Source organism: Polyodon spathula, chromosome 22 (assembly GCF_017654505.1).
Source record: "Polyodon spathula isolate WHYD16114869_AA chromosome 22, ASM1765450v1, whole genome shotgun sequence".
Lineage (NCBI taxonomy): Eukaryota > Metazoa > Chordata > Actinopteri > Acipenseriformes > Polyodontidae > Polyodon > Polyodon spathula.
The window spans coordinates 3,108,547-3,124,785 of record NC_054555.1 but is presented as its reverse complement, the minus strand read 5'-3'; the positions used below and the strand labels follow the sequence as shown (position 1 = coordinate 3,124,785).

Here is a 16,239-nt window from a genome sequence, read left to right as displayed (position 1 = left end):
TGACAAAGGAATGCACCCTGTATTCAAATGTTAATAAATCTGTCTTTAACCGAGAGACTCTTGCATCCCAAGCCCATAGTTAAAATGCACATTCATTGTAATCAGAAAAGCAGCAAACGCGTAATGTATGTACTGAATGTATTCAAGAAGGAAAGAATAGTATGTATTCGGGAATCCGTACCTTAAACTGCACAGTATAAAGCTAGCCCTTCACCCATTATAAGTGTGTGTCCTTGATGAAGGACAGAGCCGGATATAAAAGAAATGTGGATCTTTCATTGTGTCCACTGCAAACAAAGTATGTTGAGGACCCAACTTAAAGATTTTTTTTTTTTCTTTAATTCTCCCTCCCTCCTCCACCCACACACTGATGTTTAAGCTTTTGATTTGCAGATGGGCATGAAACAGTTAAAAGGTTCGGGTGGCGGGTGGGGGCTCCTGTTACCCTAAATATTCTGTAGAGGAAGATGTTTGATTTATAAGAAGCGAACAGGCTTAAATATTAAGAAACTTTGATATGGAAAACCAGCATAGATTATTTATGGCAATGCAAATAGCTGTTTCAGAAAGGTGTTTTCTATTAGTGATCTCTGGAACCCATGTGAGGGCAATTATGTGCCAAGTTGAAGTTTGCTTTTGTTCCATGACTTAAAAAAATAAATAATAATAATAATAATTATTATTTCTGAATGGGCCAGCGTGCATAAATAAATTAATTTATGCGTTTGTATGCATTTAGAATCGTTGCATGCATAATTCAGTTCAGATTTCTCAATCTTGAGTAAGGCACTTGTACGCACGTCTAAGTGATAGGTTTTTAATTAATCTCAGTATCACGAAATTGCTCAAACGTGGGCATTTGCAATTAAAACTTGCCTATAAAGCCATGTATCGTGATTTCTGTTTGTTGTAAAATGCTATCTCTGTGTGAATAGAATGGCCTAGTCTTGTTTTCACCTGTATCCCTAATGAATACATTTGGGAGTGGCAGAGTAGAAGTAGTCTTTGTGCACAATACCATTGTACCAGAAAATATTGCCTACTTAAAGCACCCAACCTACAGTTCTGTCCTGCCCTGCGTGTCTCTCTCTCTCTCTCTCTCTCTCTCTCTCTCTCTCTCTCTCTCTCTCTCTCTCTCTGTTTACCTTTCTCCATGTTTTTTGTCTGTGTGACCTTCTGTAACTGTCACTACTCACACCTGTGTGTCCATGGAGAGATCCATCTCTCCATGTGTGTCCATGGAGAGATCCACTTGAGGGGTGGAGACCATATTGCCCAGTAAACATTTATCATTGAATTTCTTTTTTTTTTTTTTTTTTTTTTTTTTTTTTTTTAGTTCCTTTTTGTTTATTTTATTTGACCACTGTTGGGTCTTCTGTGGTAATGGATGCGTAACCCCTTGCCTTGCGCTTTCTGCTGATTAAAAGACCCTGGAGTGTACAGGTTACAGAGCTCACAGTCACTTACTGCGACAAACTGGTGTGTTGAGTGGAAGGCATGTTAACTAAGTGTTCAGTGACCACAATCGGAATTGACGAATTTTAGTTTTTAAAGCTGCATTTAACATAAATCAAAACCCATCAGTGCTTGAAGTGATTCTGTTTAAGTTATTCTACAAAGTGCTCTGAGTACTTGCAGAAGTAATCGCAGATCCACTTGCACCGGTGTTCAATTTGATGTTGTGAATGCTTCCAAAGGGACTTGGCTTTTATGTAGAACTCACAATATCAAGTAGAGACTCTGTGTTGTGATTACTGCTTAAATAGATTTGCAGCCCCAGTGTTAAACTTCAGACTCCATGAGAAGTTTATTCTGCCAGCTGGCTGGATTAAACTAAGATGAAACTTTTGTTTCTAGTGCATGTTTTTGTATCGCTTCCTGATGCTGTTTCCTTTGTGAGATTAAGTATTAGCTATATGAATGCCAAAACTAATATTTTATCACAGAAATGATTCCCACTATGATTAGCCTGTCAATCTCATGGGATGTATTGTAAGATTTTTATTTATCATTTTTTTCAGTTTGGCATGCATGACTTTTATTTATTTATTTTTGGTCCAGTTATCTCATAAAATCGGGGATTGTGAGGGACTGCCCTTCACCAAAGCTTTAATTTGCCAGTAATTCCAGTAGTAATGCAAACTGAATGAAAAACAAGATTGAATGCTTATCAAGACTCTGTGGAGCAGACTGTGTGCTTCCCTGTCTCTGGGTTTAGCTCTGGGGACTGCTGGTTACAGACCCTGCCCTTGCTGACGAGCTGGTTAGTGCAGCCAGGGGCTGCCCTGCACCTGGATTCCACTGCCGTCTCTGGATCCTGCAGAGTGAGCCCTGTGCTTTCAGTACAGATCGGAGATGCCTGCTCTTACCTGCATGGTCCTGTTGACGGGTGCTGCTCTGGTCTGGCTGTCCATCAGCAGTTCCAATTGGATCCCAGACTAAAGGCAGCATTGGCAGCATGCTGGTATACTTGTATACAAATTGAGTGTGACTCATGTGAGTCAATTCCACTCATTTAATTGCCATAGTGAAAGACTGTTGCACCATGCACTGTATACTAGGCAGTACTACAGGATATCACCTGCATTACATATAGATTGGGGAAACAAAGTGCACATCCAAAAAAAGAAAGACAATTTCTGCCTGTTTTGTGAACATGCATTTCTTGTGCCTTTTAAGGATTTAAGCTGTTTTTTTTAATATAGTTTAGGATTTAAATTTGAGAATTATTCTTATTATTATTTTTTTTTTTTTTCCTTATTAAAGGAAAAATAAAACCGTCATTGTGCTGGGTTCAAATCTAAGAGTCTACTGTCTATCGATGTACTGGTTGTTTCAGCTCACAATCAGTGATCAGTTGCCTGCAGGTTAAGGACCTCCCCTCTTTTTAAATTTATTTTTTTGCATAGATACAAGCAAGGAAACAAATGCCTGTTCCGAAGTGATCTCAGTTATCGCTGCCTGCTGTTCACGTTTGAGATACTCTTAATTATTATTCTCTGAGAGAATAGCCAGAGGCTTTCGCTGGTGTTTTAGGGGTTTGCCTCAGGCTCAGCTGCTGCTCAGCTGCTGTTTCTGCAAGGCTGAGCCAACAATGTTCTGTGACTCCTTCACCACAAGGACATTGTGGCATTGGAGAGAGATGCATTTATCCTTCAACAAATAATTATTGGTGGGGGAAACTTGATTGGAGCTTTTAAAATCTTAAACAGAGTTGAGAAACTTAACCCTAGCTAGTATTTGAAGCGCAGCACGGAAACCGGGATCAGGGTATGTCGTTGCAAATTAAGTGGAGACTTTAGACTGAGAGTCGGAGACACTTCTTTACATACTGAGGGTGTTGAATCAGTTGCCAAGCCTTGTTGTTGATGCTGAACTATTGGGATCCTTTAAGGTGCAAACCAGCTTTTAGGAATCGGACAAGCACTGATCATGCTGATAAAGTGCCTCTTTATAACCACTAACTTGGGGTAGTTATTTATTTAACAGACAGAGGCACTGTCATTATCTAAAAAAATGGCATGAATTGTCGACCGATGATGAAGTGTGTTTGTTTTGGGTTTTTTTTGTGCACTTGTATAAGACTGACTGACTATGTTAAAGAAGAAAAACTGAACTTCTATCCTGTGACTGCCCACGCAGCATTTGACAGGCTGCACAAAACGTGACAATAAGCGGGTTTGTGAGATATTAAGAGAGGTAGTTTTTCAAAGAACCTATGGTGCTTGGCGAGTGGTTTCTGAAAAATCTTGATAATTAATGGAGTATGATATTAAATGGACACACATTCTGCCATTCCAATTTTAAAACCTGTATGCAATTTACATCACCCCCCCAACCCCCCCCCCGTGATTGGCTAGCATTTTAAATCTTTTTTTCTTTCTTAATGCAGCTTTGTAAATTATGTATAAATTGAATTAAGCACCTAACCCCCATGAAGGGAGCCTGTTCTTTGGTGCTGCTGTTGGAATGTTGTTAACAGTACATTGGCCACAATATGACAAGGGGCCTGTTTTGAGTTGTAGGTAAGTAAATACACAGCTCTGTAGAGTTTTGTATTGGATGTTTGTGCTGAGGCAATGAACTGTGCACTGTGAGCTGATCTTCCGTACCTACAATTTAGTACACGGTTATATTGTGAGGTGAAAAGTAGGTTTAATTCAATAAATCCATTGAATAATGTGTTGATTTCAAAATAAGAAAAGCTGTCCTTCCCACACATTTACAATTGAGTACCAATCAGTGGCAGTTAACTTTGCCACTTTACAGGTCGACATGGGGCCGTGCATTATCATGCTGAAACAAGATATAGGTGATGGCGGCGGATGAATGGCACGACATTGGGCCTCAGGATCTCGTCACGGTATCTCTGTGCATTCAAATTAACATCGATAAAATGCAGTTGTGTTCGTTGTCCGTAGCTTATGCCTGCCCATACCATTACCCCACCACCACCATGAGGCACTCTGTTCACAACGTTGAAATCAGCAAACCGCTCGCCTAGATGACGCCTTTTATACACGCTGTCTGCCATCTGTCCGGTGCAGCTGAAACCGGGATTCATCCGTGAAGGGCACACTTCTCCAGTGTGCCAGTGGTCATCGAAGGTGAGCATTTGCCCACTAAAGTCGGTTATGATGCCGAACTGCAGTCAGGTCAAAACCCTGGTGAGGACGACGAGCACGCAGATGAGCTTCCCTGAGACGGTTTCTGACAGTTTGTGCAGAAATTCTTCAGTTGTGCAAACCCACAGTTTCATCAGCTGTCTGGGTGGCTGGTCCTAGACGTGAAGAAGCCGGATGTGGAGGTCCTGGGCTGACATGGTTACACGTGGTCTGCGGTTGTGAGGCCGGTTGGACGTAATGCCAAATTCTCTAAAACAACGTTGGAGGCGGTTTATGGTAGAGAAATGAACATTCAGTTCTCTGGCAACAGCTCTGGTGGACATTCCTGCAGTCAGCATGCCAATTGCACGCTCCCTCAAAACTTGAGACATCTGTGGCATTGTGTTGTGTGACAAAACTGCACATTTTAGAGTGGCCTTTTATTGACCCCAGCACAAGATGCACCTGTGTAATGATCATCTGTTTAATCAGCTTCTTGATATGCCACACCTGTTAGGTGGATGGATTATCTTGGCAAAGGAGAAATGCTCACTAACAGGGATGTAAACAAATTTGTGCCCAAAATTTGAGAGAAATAAGCTTTTTGTGCGCATGGAAAATTTCTGGGATCTTTTATTTCAGCTCATAAAACATGGGACCAACACTTTACATGTTGTGTTTATATTTTTGTTCAGTGTTGACATAAGAACCTTTTTACTACTAAAAGTTATGATGATCATGCACCCCTGTGGTAAACTTTGACTTGAATTTAGTGTCATCTGTTTCACCCATCAACCAAACTGTAGCGTGGCAGTAATATTTACAATCCATGCCATGTCAGCATCTGAGGATTTCATAGACAGGCAGATGAAGAGCCAGTGGAATAGAAGGACATTGCAGCATCAGCGGAAAACACGCCTAAAGCAATATTCTGGATCTGTAAACACACTGGGCCAGCACTTGAAAGGTTTCCACTACAAGAGAAATTTCTAAGAGGTGCAGTGGCCAGATCAGAGAAGATCTTTTTTTTTGTTCTTGTAATTTTCACTAAGACCGAGAACTGAAAGTCGAACAAAATTCTAAACCTTGATTTAGAGATCAGCCCTATGCAGTGCTGCACTGTGCATTGTGTGTGTTGGGGGGGAGGGGGGGGATGTTGTGATTTGTTGAGCGTTCTTTTCTCAGAAGTGTCAGGATCTGTAATGCCTGGTTCAATTGAAGTATGCTGTTGACTATTTGCACTCCCTGTTCCCTCTATCTTATATGCAGATTGTTTCTGCGGTAATTTGAATCCGTATTGTCTCTGAAGAATAACTCTTTTTTTCCTCCCTATCTGATGTGCATCAGAACTGACTATTGCTTTGTCCTGTGATGGATGCTGCCTGATCACGCAGGCAATTGAAAGTATTCAAGTGGGCTGCAGTCCTTTAATCTCATGTGTTGTACTTGCTGAGCTTTTTATATATTGCTTTGTGTCTATGCTTAAGACAGCATTGCTTTATAGAGTGTACGGATATATTTTAGACTAAGATTCTCTTATTTTATTTACCGTTATTGGAACACAGCAGAATTGTAATTTTATTTTGTTATTGTTATTGCTTGGAAAGTTACTGTTGCATGCGTTGTTACTTTTGCTCAGAAGTTGGTCGAAGGTTCTGCAATGAAGTAGAACTTTGTAAAACTGTTTTTTTAATCTGCAGCTGGGGTTGACGTGAAGCGATTTGAAGAGATGCGTTCATTTCCATGGGCAGCAGATCCAGGTCCATGGGCAGCACTTTTCAGTTTTCAATACAATCTCTGAATTCTTCTTCTTCTTCTTCTGAACAAAGAATGCCAACTCAACCCAAGTGAATATAGTATACAGTCAGGGAAAATGTTTGTGGAAACAGTTGTCTACCTGACTTGTCTAGTTCCCAATTTGTGAAAAGAAAATTTGAGACAATTGGGGTAATTCTTGGTAATTACAGGTGATTAGCTTTTGTTAGCAGTTTAAAGTATTAGCACATAGATTTTATTTTCTCACCTTTTTCTAGTTTCATTATTATTATTTTTATTGTCATGATAATGATAATTAAGTTAAATATATAGGTCTTAAAATCATGTTCATTGCCTAACAGCAATCATTTATAATTATGAGATCATGGTGTTTTCTGGTCATATTTTTGCTCATAGACAATGGAAAGTGAGTATCTTTCTTGAAATGTCAGACCGTTTGGAAGTCTCTTTGTCAGTGCCTTTACGGTTTTAACTTCACGTGCAGCAGTGGGTCCGAATCTTTTAAGTATAACTCCTGTTATTGGTAAATCATTGCTGTTTATTTGTATTTTGATCATCTTTTACAAGTGGCGTGGGTAGGAGGGTACAGTATGTTAGAGGCAGAGCTCCTTTTCTTTGGCCTGGTGCAGGCTGGATTAGCTGTTTATACGTGATGCTCGGTTGTGTTGTAGCAGAGTGATTTAGACTGACCTCCCCTTGTTTACCCAGTTGGAGATCTGGGGACTCCATTATCCTCAAGCTCTGTAGGACCTTGTCTGATGGGATGGAGAGCGGTTGTGACAGATGATTGTACCTGGCTCGGAGGCTTTAATTGCCGATGGCTCCTCGCATAGTTGAGAGTTGACGAGAGCGGTTTCTGATTAAGGTGGCTTCTCTCCCCCTTAGATGTGGGAGGTGGCTGCTTGATTTCTCTGTTTTGAAATCATGTTCTTTTTTAAATTGGGTAACGGTATGCATTAAACTGGCCATGGAGATGCAGACAAGGCAGGTTGCTAGCTCACTAAAAGAAGCATCACTGTTGCAGCGCTTACTGTTCCCCAGCTTCTCACTGTTCTGCACAGGAAAGAAGTATCATGTGTAATTGCTTTGCCACTGAAGGACTAAAAAACGATAAATCAACGCATTGTCAAACTCTTGCTTCAGAAGGAGCCACACCTTCATGGGAAGCATGATTTTTCTAAAACCTCTCCCAGTAGCTCCCTTCCAATCGCTGTGTCTCCCACAAGTCACTTGCCAATCCCAGTGAAATACAACCAGTCTGGGAGGACTCTATTTCAAATCCTGATCGGGCACAGACCCATGTAGCTTTAAAATTGGCAGTGCTGTACTGTTTGGACTGCAATGCTGTTCATAGCAAAATTGCTGTCTCTTCATACTGGCTTTCCTTTACAAGTTAACAGAAGTGAACAGAGCAGTAAGTACAAATGAGATTTCCATCAATCAAACTCTACAGTATCTTTTGAAGCCAGAAATACCTGCTGGTAGGCCTTCACAAACTGTAATGCGGCTCGATGTGTTGGATGTGAAAAAAAAAAAACTCTGATTACCAGTAGAAGTGAAAACCGTACCCAGTGAAGAATTGCAGTTCCTTTAGAACTATTGTGGAAGGGCTAAACACACGTTAGAGACTGACACAGCGGATGCAATTTAAAAAGCGCGGAGATGAACTGTCGGATAGAGTCCAGTCTTATATTTGTTTATTTGTACGCACATTTTGAGGAATTAAACTTTGCTGGCAAAAGGCACAAGTCATACTATTTCAATTTTAATCTTGTTTGTTTGTTTATTTATTTATTTATTTGGCCTTTTGATGGAACAAAAGAAAATCGCAAACAAACAAAAAAAACCCCACATCCTGAAACATGCTTGTTACATTACTCAGAATGGCATCTGATTAAAGTATGTTAGATAAGTGGTCAGCTATTCTAGATGTTCTTTCTTTTGAGTTGCTTCGTGCAGGAAATGAATGGCCTGACCTTTGATTGCACATCGGAGCACCGCTCTGTATTACTGGCACATGCACTGTGCACATCAGAGTATTTCACACAGGTTTTTTTTTCACAAGCCTAGCGTGCCTCATTAACAAGAAGAACATAATTTCCCTTGCAGGGGATTGATTACTACATGCCCTGATGTTGAATTAATTCAAGTAACACTGGTGATGTGTGTCTACTTCACTACAAAAAAAAAATGTTTTACCTTCATTAACGTCTAAGAGAACTTGCACCTCACAAGTGTCAGTCCAAATTCACTGTCAAAATAAATCTCCAGTCATGTTCTTTGTGTAAACCGTGCCAATAAAGTGTTAGTGTGCATATTGAAGGTTTTTGCTTCTGCAAAACCCCTTATGATGTTTAGCATCTAGAAAACAGAATATTTGTTCATATAATGTGCAGTCAAATTGTTATGTCGGGAAGCACGCACTTGTTTATCTTGCTGCAATAAAGTAGAGGCGTGCCGAAATTCTCTGGCAACCATTTCAGGCAACATGCACTATGCAGAGCAGACACGGCGCTAATTGAACTCCTGTGTCATCCTTACATAAATCAATTGTTGAGTTTTTAAAGACAAGTAACTGCAGAGCATTTAATTGATTTCAGGACCATCTCCCCAAGGGGCTCTTTTTAAGAAGAATAGCTGGATATTATTTCTGCAAATAAAATGTTATAACACGCTTGAATACAGATGCCTTCATGCCCAGTGATAAGCCTGTTGAGTTAACCTTGCTGTGGAATCACTGTGACCCTGCCTCCCAGCCTGTGCCATGCAGTTCTTATCGTGACGCTGTTCAAATGCCACAGTAATGCTTACAAAAGAGTAAAAGATTAAATACCAACGTGCTTTTTAAATGTTTGTTCCATTTCTGCTTTTGAAACGTTATTTATGGAGTTCACCACGCTCATTATTAAGCATTCAAAACAAGACCTCTTAAAAGGATGTAAAAGATACCCTGACTGATTGAACCTTGATTGTGAGCATGTCCTAATTTGCAGCCCGCCTTGTGACACTCTGAAACTAAGATGTAAAGAGCAGAATGGAGTGAGAATGTGTTTCTGTGCCCTGCAGAAAACTATTGCAGGCATGTTTTACTTGCATAAATGTTCTCTTTAAAATTTGAATGCACTTGTTATTTAAAAAATAAAATAGATTTTCAAATGGTGCACTGTAATTTCCAAGCACTTGCTGTTAGATATTTATTTTTAAAATCCTTTGTACTTTTCCATTTGCGATATAGAAAGCATTATGCATTATTTCAAGTGGGGCAAAGCAATCACCCACAATTGGCAGTGTACACTTGAGTGGAACGGTCTGCTCTATTCACTTTAATTTTGTATTTGTTTTGTTTGATTGCCGTAATTTCTAAAGTCTATCAAGAATGTTCAGAGTTACGTTCCCTGCAAGAATGATTCATAAATATATACTCTTTCTCTATCATTAATATATAATATATACAGTATATAGACCTATCTATTGAAACAGCAGCTGGCTGTGGAATTGTCATTTTACTTTCCAGTCTTAATTGTCTGTTCTGCACACACAGTGCAATCAATAATGTAATATCATTAGAATAATCCCACGGAGTCTGAGTGTGATAGTACTGCTGATTTCTCTACTCTCCAGCATGGGTAGTGTTGCTTTACAATGGTGGCATTGAGCATGGAAACCACTGCCATGTTAACACAGTAAATAAAGTGGTATCTCATAGTTTTCCATTAGAAACACTAGAAAATACATTCATAAACCTGAATAGTTTGTAGATCCCACTCCATTCCACTAGAAAATTCCAATTAGAGCTAAACTAACAATGCTATTATTCAGTTTGCATTTCTAAGAGCCGGAGTGCAGACTGAAGAACTGCTGACCGCGATGGTAAGGGATGGCATTCATTCCAGTCGCTGCTGTTTGAAGAAAATACAAAACCGTATTGGGAGTTCTCGTTTCATTTCGAGGTTCCATTTCTTCTGATTCCATTTTTAAAGAAAGTTTAAGTGTTATGAGTGTTCGTTCAGATATAAAGGACTTAAATACAAGGGTTTGTCATGCCTGTCAGAGATGGTAATCGGCATGGGTCTTGACATTGATTGCTCATGTGAATCATTTCATTCCTTGTTCATTCTGCGCCATTGCCCAGCATTTCTTGTGATCCCGAAACACGTGGACACACATCTACACACACGAGCGCTAACAGCATCATACGGTCAGAAAGTGTGTTTTTTCTCTGCAGCCAAGGGATTTATCAGATGACTGATTTTCAGTCGGTTTAATTAAAATATAGTGTTATCAGAATTGTTTACTGGGATCCACTGGGGAAAGCAGAAGCAGAGACAGGTAGACAAGATGAGAAGCCCTAACCCAAATAAACACTCAATTAACCAAGTGGCTGGCTTCCTCACCTGAAGGGACAGCAACAGCCATGAGCATGACTGCCACTTTGCTTTGGCAAGAGCTGCAGAGCTGTTGACCACAGTGTGCTAGTGAAGCTGCAGCAAGGAGATGTGCTGAAGTGCAGACACTCACAGGTGGATGTTCTGAGCAGCGTCTCTTAGTTTTTGCAAATAGTAATAAATGAATAGTTAGAATAGTTATGTATAATCCGTCATCTTTTGTTATTTAATATTCAAACAATGTGGCAGTATGAAACAGGTTTGCTATCAGCATGGTGCTGTTGTGAGTGCTGAAAGAATTAGGCAAAAGTTTCTGATATGTCAAGAAGACACCTGTCAAGACTGTGCTAAAAGGATGTAAAAGTTGTAGACACGATAACATCAGAAAAGAGAAAAGGTCAGGTTTGGTTTTGCAATCTGTATTGAGCTGTCTCCTTTTTTTTATGCAAAATAAATTACAAGCTCAGTGGATAGATCTCCAGATATGAGAGAAGTTTTAAATCACCCAGAAATGCATCTTTAAAGTTTAAGGGGCAATAATTTAGCCAATGAATTTTCTGTACTTAGCATGCAGGAGTTGTATGCAGGAGTGGCCAACCCCCCTTTCAGAAATACCAAAGAAGTGTATCTTTCCTTACACATGAAATTACGTTTATCAAAGAAGTCCTTGAGCTTCCTGTTTATTTATTTAAAATAATTTCTGGCTTTTTTCTGGCTTAATTGTTTTAGGATAAAAACAGAGTTGGTGGATAATATTAACTGTCTTAAGTTTCACTATCTTAATCTGCCTTTTTTATTTTAACATTACACTGCTCGTATCCACCAGTCCTTTCTGCTTGTCTGTCTTTGTAGTCTGCATTTATTAATGTTTCATTGAGAATGTGACAGAGCTGGTGTATCTCTCTCTTTGTCCCTCCCAGTCTTTTCCCCAATGCTAACCCATTTTATCCTCTAATGCAAGATTTCTGTTGTCTGTTCTTTTCCACTTTTTTAAGTCTGTTCTAAACTGTAGTTAATCTGAAGTAGCACATAGCTGCGAGATATTTTGCCTTAAAGGTCTAGATACATTGCGATTGCAAAGCAGTATCACACCATGCAGTTGCAATACGTTGAAACTGATCTGAGAGGGTTGTAGTTTGTACAGCACTGGGTTTGTGATATGCCATACTGTAATATAAAGAAATAAAGAGCAATCCACTGGCTGTGTTATTCTCCAGTAACTGTGTGTGTATGTGCGCTTCACTCTTTAGGTGTCCTAGCTATCCTGGTTCCAGAGCTTGATCTCGTCATCTCTCTGGTGGGCTCCGTCAGCAGCAGTGCCCTGGCTCTCATCTTCCCTCCCCTTCTGGAGATCCTGACCTTCCACAGCGAGGGGCTGCCCTGGTGGGTCATCTGCAAGAACTTCCTTATCAGCATCATTGGCCTGGTGGGCTTCGTGACCGGGACCTATGTCTCCATCGAGCAAATCATCCTCCGGAATTCTGCCAGAGACGTGCTCAATGGAACTCTGTCCGGAGTGCACTAATCCGGGCAGTGTCAGGTTTTCAAGCTCCCTCTGGGTTAGACCTGATGGTTTCTATCTCAAAGCGCCTCGCGCTCCACCTGTCAAAAGGGTTATCATTTCAGATTTAAAATGCCATGTCAGGAAAACATCATTCATCTTTTTTTTCAAGTTTTTATTTATTTTTTTATTTATTGACCTGAACGTTTTTATTGAAATTGTCTGCCAGTTTGAAATAATCAGTGTTGTCTTCTGTATAAAAATCAGCTTTAATATAACTTCAGAAAGTTTTGACTTCAAAGTGCAATATAATATTAAGTTATTTTGAAATAGTAACCGGTTGAGTTTCACAAAGAATCGAATTGAAAAAGACACATCAGGCCAGTATCTTGTAAGATAAGCCAGACTGATACTTCTGTGAATAAGTTTTAGACAAACAGAGGTGTGATGTATATCCTACAAGAGAGCTAAATCAGACGGGCAGGAGGAAAGTGCCTGAAACTTGGAGGATGCAATAGTAATCCTGCCTTGCTGTAGATCAGGGGGTGCCATGCTCATCTCTTCATTGCATGCCAAATGTACCGCAATGTTGTCATTGTGTAGTGTTTTGATCGCGCACTAAAGTAAACCTCTGTATTTGCATTCCTTGTTGTTTTTATTTTTAGTAAGGTGCTTTAGTTTTTTTTATGTAAATTATGCCATGTGTCTGTTTTTGTGTTTGTTCTGTTAAGATGAACCATCACTGTTCTTCATGATAAAGGGAGTTGCAATATAGGTTTTACACAAAACACTATTTCAGTTCTGCATTGCAGAAGTTAGAGCTGAGGATCCTTGGATCCAGTTTATATATTTTTGTTAGCATGGAAATGTACATTTATTCTTGTTGCTTGCAGATGAAAGGTTTCATTTGAGCTGCAGGGGTTTTAGTAAGACTGTCAGCACTTAGCTGATCAGTTGCTAGCTCTGCATTTTAACAGACTTTTCCTCTGGTGCCCATTGTCATTTCTATTCTAACCAAGGTTTACCTACAAACGTGTGCTATTCTACTCATCGGGTACTGTGGCCAAGCAGCGTGTCCTATTTTACATTGAAACCACTGAAGTGGCATGCTGTGTCTGCCTCTTATACTGCTAGTGGGTGTCGTTAAGGGCAGGGGGTGTATATCCCTGGCAAGGGGTTTGAGTTGGAGAACCTCCTACATTTGGAGGTCATGGTCTCTCTGTCCGTTTCTTGTTTTTTCTGGGTACGCACACTCTTTACCTTTTCAATTGTTTTTGCATTGATTTATTTAACGCAATTCATTTTTAAATGTGTTCAAAAACAGGTTAATTAGAACTAGAGATAACCCTGACACCATGATACAAAATATAAAAAAAACCCAACAATTTAAAGTGATAGGACATATCAAACCTACAACCCGTGTCATTCAGGGTGGACTCATTTTTTATATCTTTTCATGGGGGGGTTACATCTAATGGTACATGTATTTTTTTATAGTGTGTTTTTTTTTTTTTTATTTAATTTTATTATGCCGTTGTAAGTACATAATAAATATATAACTACTTGTACACAAATATAGGAAAAATAGAAAGTAATCTGGATGTATAATATTGTGTACTGAAGACCTTGCTGTTTTTTATTATGACTGCTTTGCTTTCTGGTTCTCTTGTATAGTTTACTGTGCGCGTTGCCTTATTTACTTGTTGTAATCTGTGTGTGGGGTGGAGGAGGGAGCTGAGCTACTGGAGTTGCCCTGGACGGGGCAGGGCCAGGGAGGAGGGCAGTGTATTTGGAATCCTTTCTGAGTCCAGTACAGATGTAAGAAGATGACATCGTGGAGGACCAGGGAGGGATTGCAAGTAGTCTAAGTGCCTGGCTTGCTTGGCTGTACCATTTCTTATTATCCCTTCGATTTCCAGCAGTGCATGGCTAGTTACGTTGTAAGACTTTTCACCAAACTTTTCTCCACCCCCTCGCCCCCCAGTACTGTTATTTGATGTTTTCAGTCAAGAGGTACGGCATTATTAAATAGAAGAAACGATATATATATATATATATATATAATATATAATATATATATTCTATATATATATTATATATATATATATATATATAATAGTTTAATTTCTGCATTTGTGTTCTGTTAATCATGAGATTAAGATAAAAAACATTGTACTTGGAAGATAAGTTTGAGTTCCGTATTTTTGTTTACAAAATAATTAAATATGAGCATTTGTGAACAGTTTTTGTTTGTTTTTATGTCTTATTTTTCTATTTTTAATGCTGAAATCCACACCATGCAATGGAAGATGGAGTTATTTGATCTATTATATCCAATACAATGTCTACTTAATTGTGTTCTTTACTGTACTTCTATGTCGACAGCTCATGTAAAATACTTCTTCCTTGTATTGTTTTAAGCTAATCTGATAAAGCATACTGTACTAGATTCTTGTTTAACTAACTGGTTATAAAAGCACTTTGTCATTTTGTGCTGCAGTTTCAGAAAGACCGGACCAATGAAACCAAAAGATCAGCAACAAGGTTTTATAATGTTCACAAAGGACACAATGTCTGAAGCTCTTAAGAACAGTTCTAGCTTTCCCAGCAAGATGCCTTTTAAGAACTGCAGAATCTAAGAATATAGCAGTTTTTCAGGAGCACACAGTATTTCTTGACGAAAGGAAACTCCATAGCCAACTCCATAGCCTGTATTAGTAACATCCACGTGACTCCCCAGTTACCTGTCCTGTTTATTCATTTTCTACCAAGCCATCACAGGCAATGCCACCTCAGGCTTTTTCCTAAGCCGTGCCTGGGTATTATTAAAACTGAACTGCTTTTTGGAATAATATCACTGGGGCCTCAAGCTGCATGTTTTAAGACACCGAGACATGCATTCATTTGTTACACCAAGGTTTGTAGCAGGGACTGTAACATTTCATTAAAGCTTTCAGTGAGGTTCTGAAGAAGCGCTCATCTGAGCAAACACAATAACTAAAGATAACACGCGCAGTAAACCCTACACAGATCAGGAAGAATGGACTCCCAAGAGTTTGGGTTTTTATCATTTTTTTTTTTTTTTCTCGTTATGGAATCTCTCTTGCGTTCATTCAAATCCAGCGACAGACCAATTGAGCAAAACGCACTGTTTTCAATTAACGCAGTGTTGCTAAGCAACTGTGGAGTTTGACTAAAGAAAGTCTGTGGTATCAGCTGTTAAGTACAGGTTTAAGCATACTTTAATTTCCAAACCTTGTACTTGTATAAAAATAATACTCTGAAAGTTCAGGAGTGCTGTGGTTATTTGCTTTTTGGGTGTAGTCGTTATTCGGCTATATTAATTTGTGGAAGACCTACAGCACTCTGAACCTTCATGTTCTGTATCATCTATATATGTGTTCTGTATTTTTCTCTCGTTGTTTCCATTGTGATCCTTATTTGCCATGCTTACTCAGGCAAAGAATGGATGGAATGTTTCATTTCCACCAGTCAGTAATTTATTCTTCCCTCTCAAAAGGCCAAAAATGTCTTATTTTTGAAACCTAGAAACAAACAACTACTGTAAGCAACAAATAGCTTCTGAGCAATTGCAATTAGTAGTTTCTCACCTTGTACCATTAACAGATTGTGTCACCCATTATAAAGCTTTTGTTTTGTTTTTGTATCTCCTGCTTCTGTCAGATAGTTATTCTTTTTTAAGAGCTAACATTCAGTGGGGATGATACGTAGGCAGGAACAGACCATGATATTTCTGTGACTGCGTTTAAATTCAGCAACCAGAAGAAGCTACTTAAATGAAGAGTTAGCAGTCCCAGTGGGCTGGTTTGAGTCGTGTTTCTCAACATCGTATTGGCATTCACCACTGAAAATATAAGGAAGGTGAGTGAATAGGATGATTCGCATTATAAAGAACTGTAAGACAAATTCTATAGTAATTAATTTTACTTGCATTCAAAGCCCTAAGCACTAA

The 16,239-nt window shown here is 39.3% G+C and overlaps 1 protein-coding gene across 2 annotated transcripts in view; it reads left to right on the top strand.

Annotated features, from left to right (window-relative positions):
- LOC121297391 (proton-coupled amino acid transporter 1-like) overlaps positions 1-14,294 on the top strand; it is a 31,072-nt gene extending 16,778 nt beyond the window's left edge. For both annotated transcript variants that reach the window (XM_041223698.1, XM_041223699.1), the window contains exon 12: positions 12,016-14,294. In XM_041223698.1, coding sequence (XP_041079632.1) covers positions 12,016-12,290 — 275 coding nt within the window. In that variant the 3' untranslated portion in view covers positions 12,291-14,294. The remainder of the gene's footprint in view (positions 1-12,015) is intronic.
- The last annotated feature ends 1,945 nt before the right edge of the window (positions 14,295-16,239 follow it).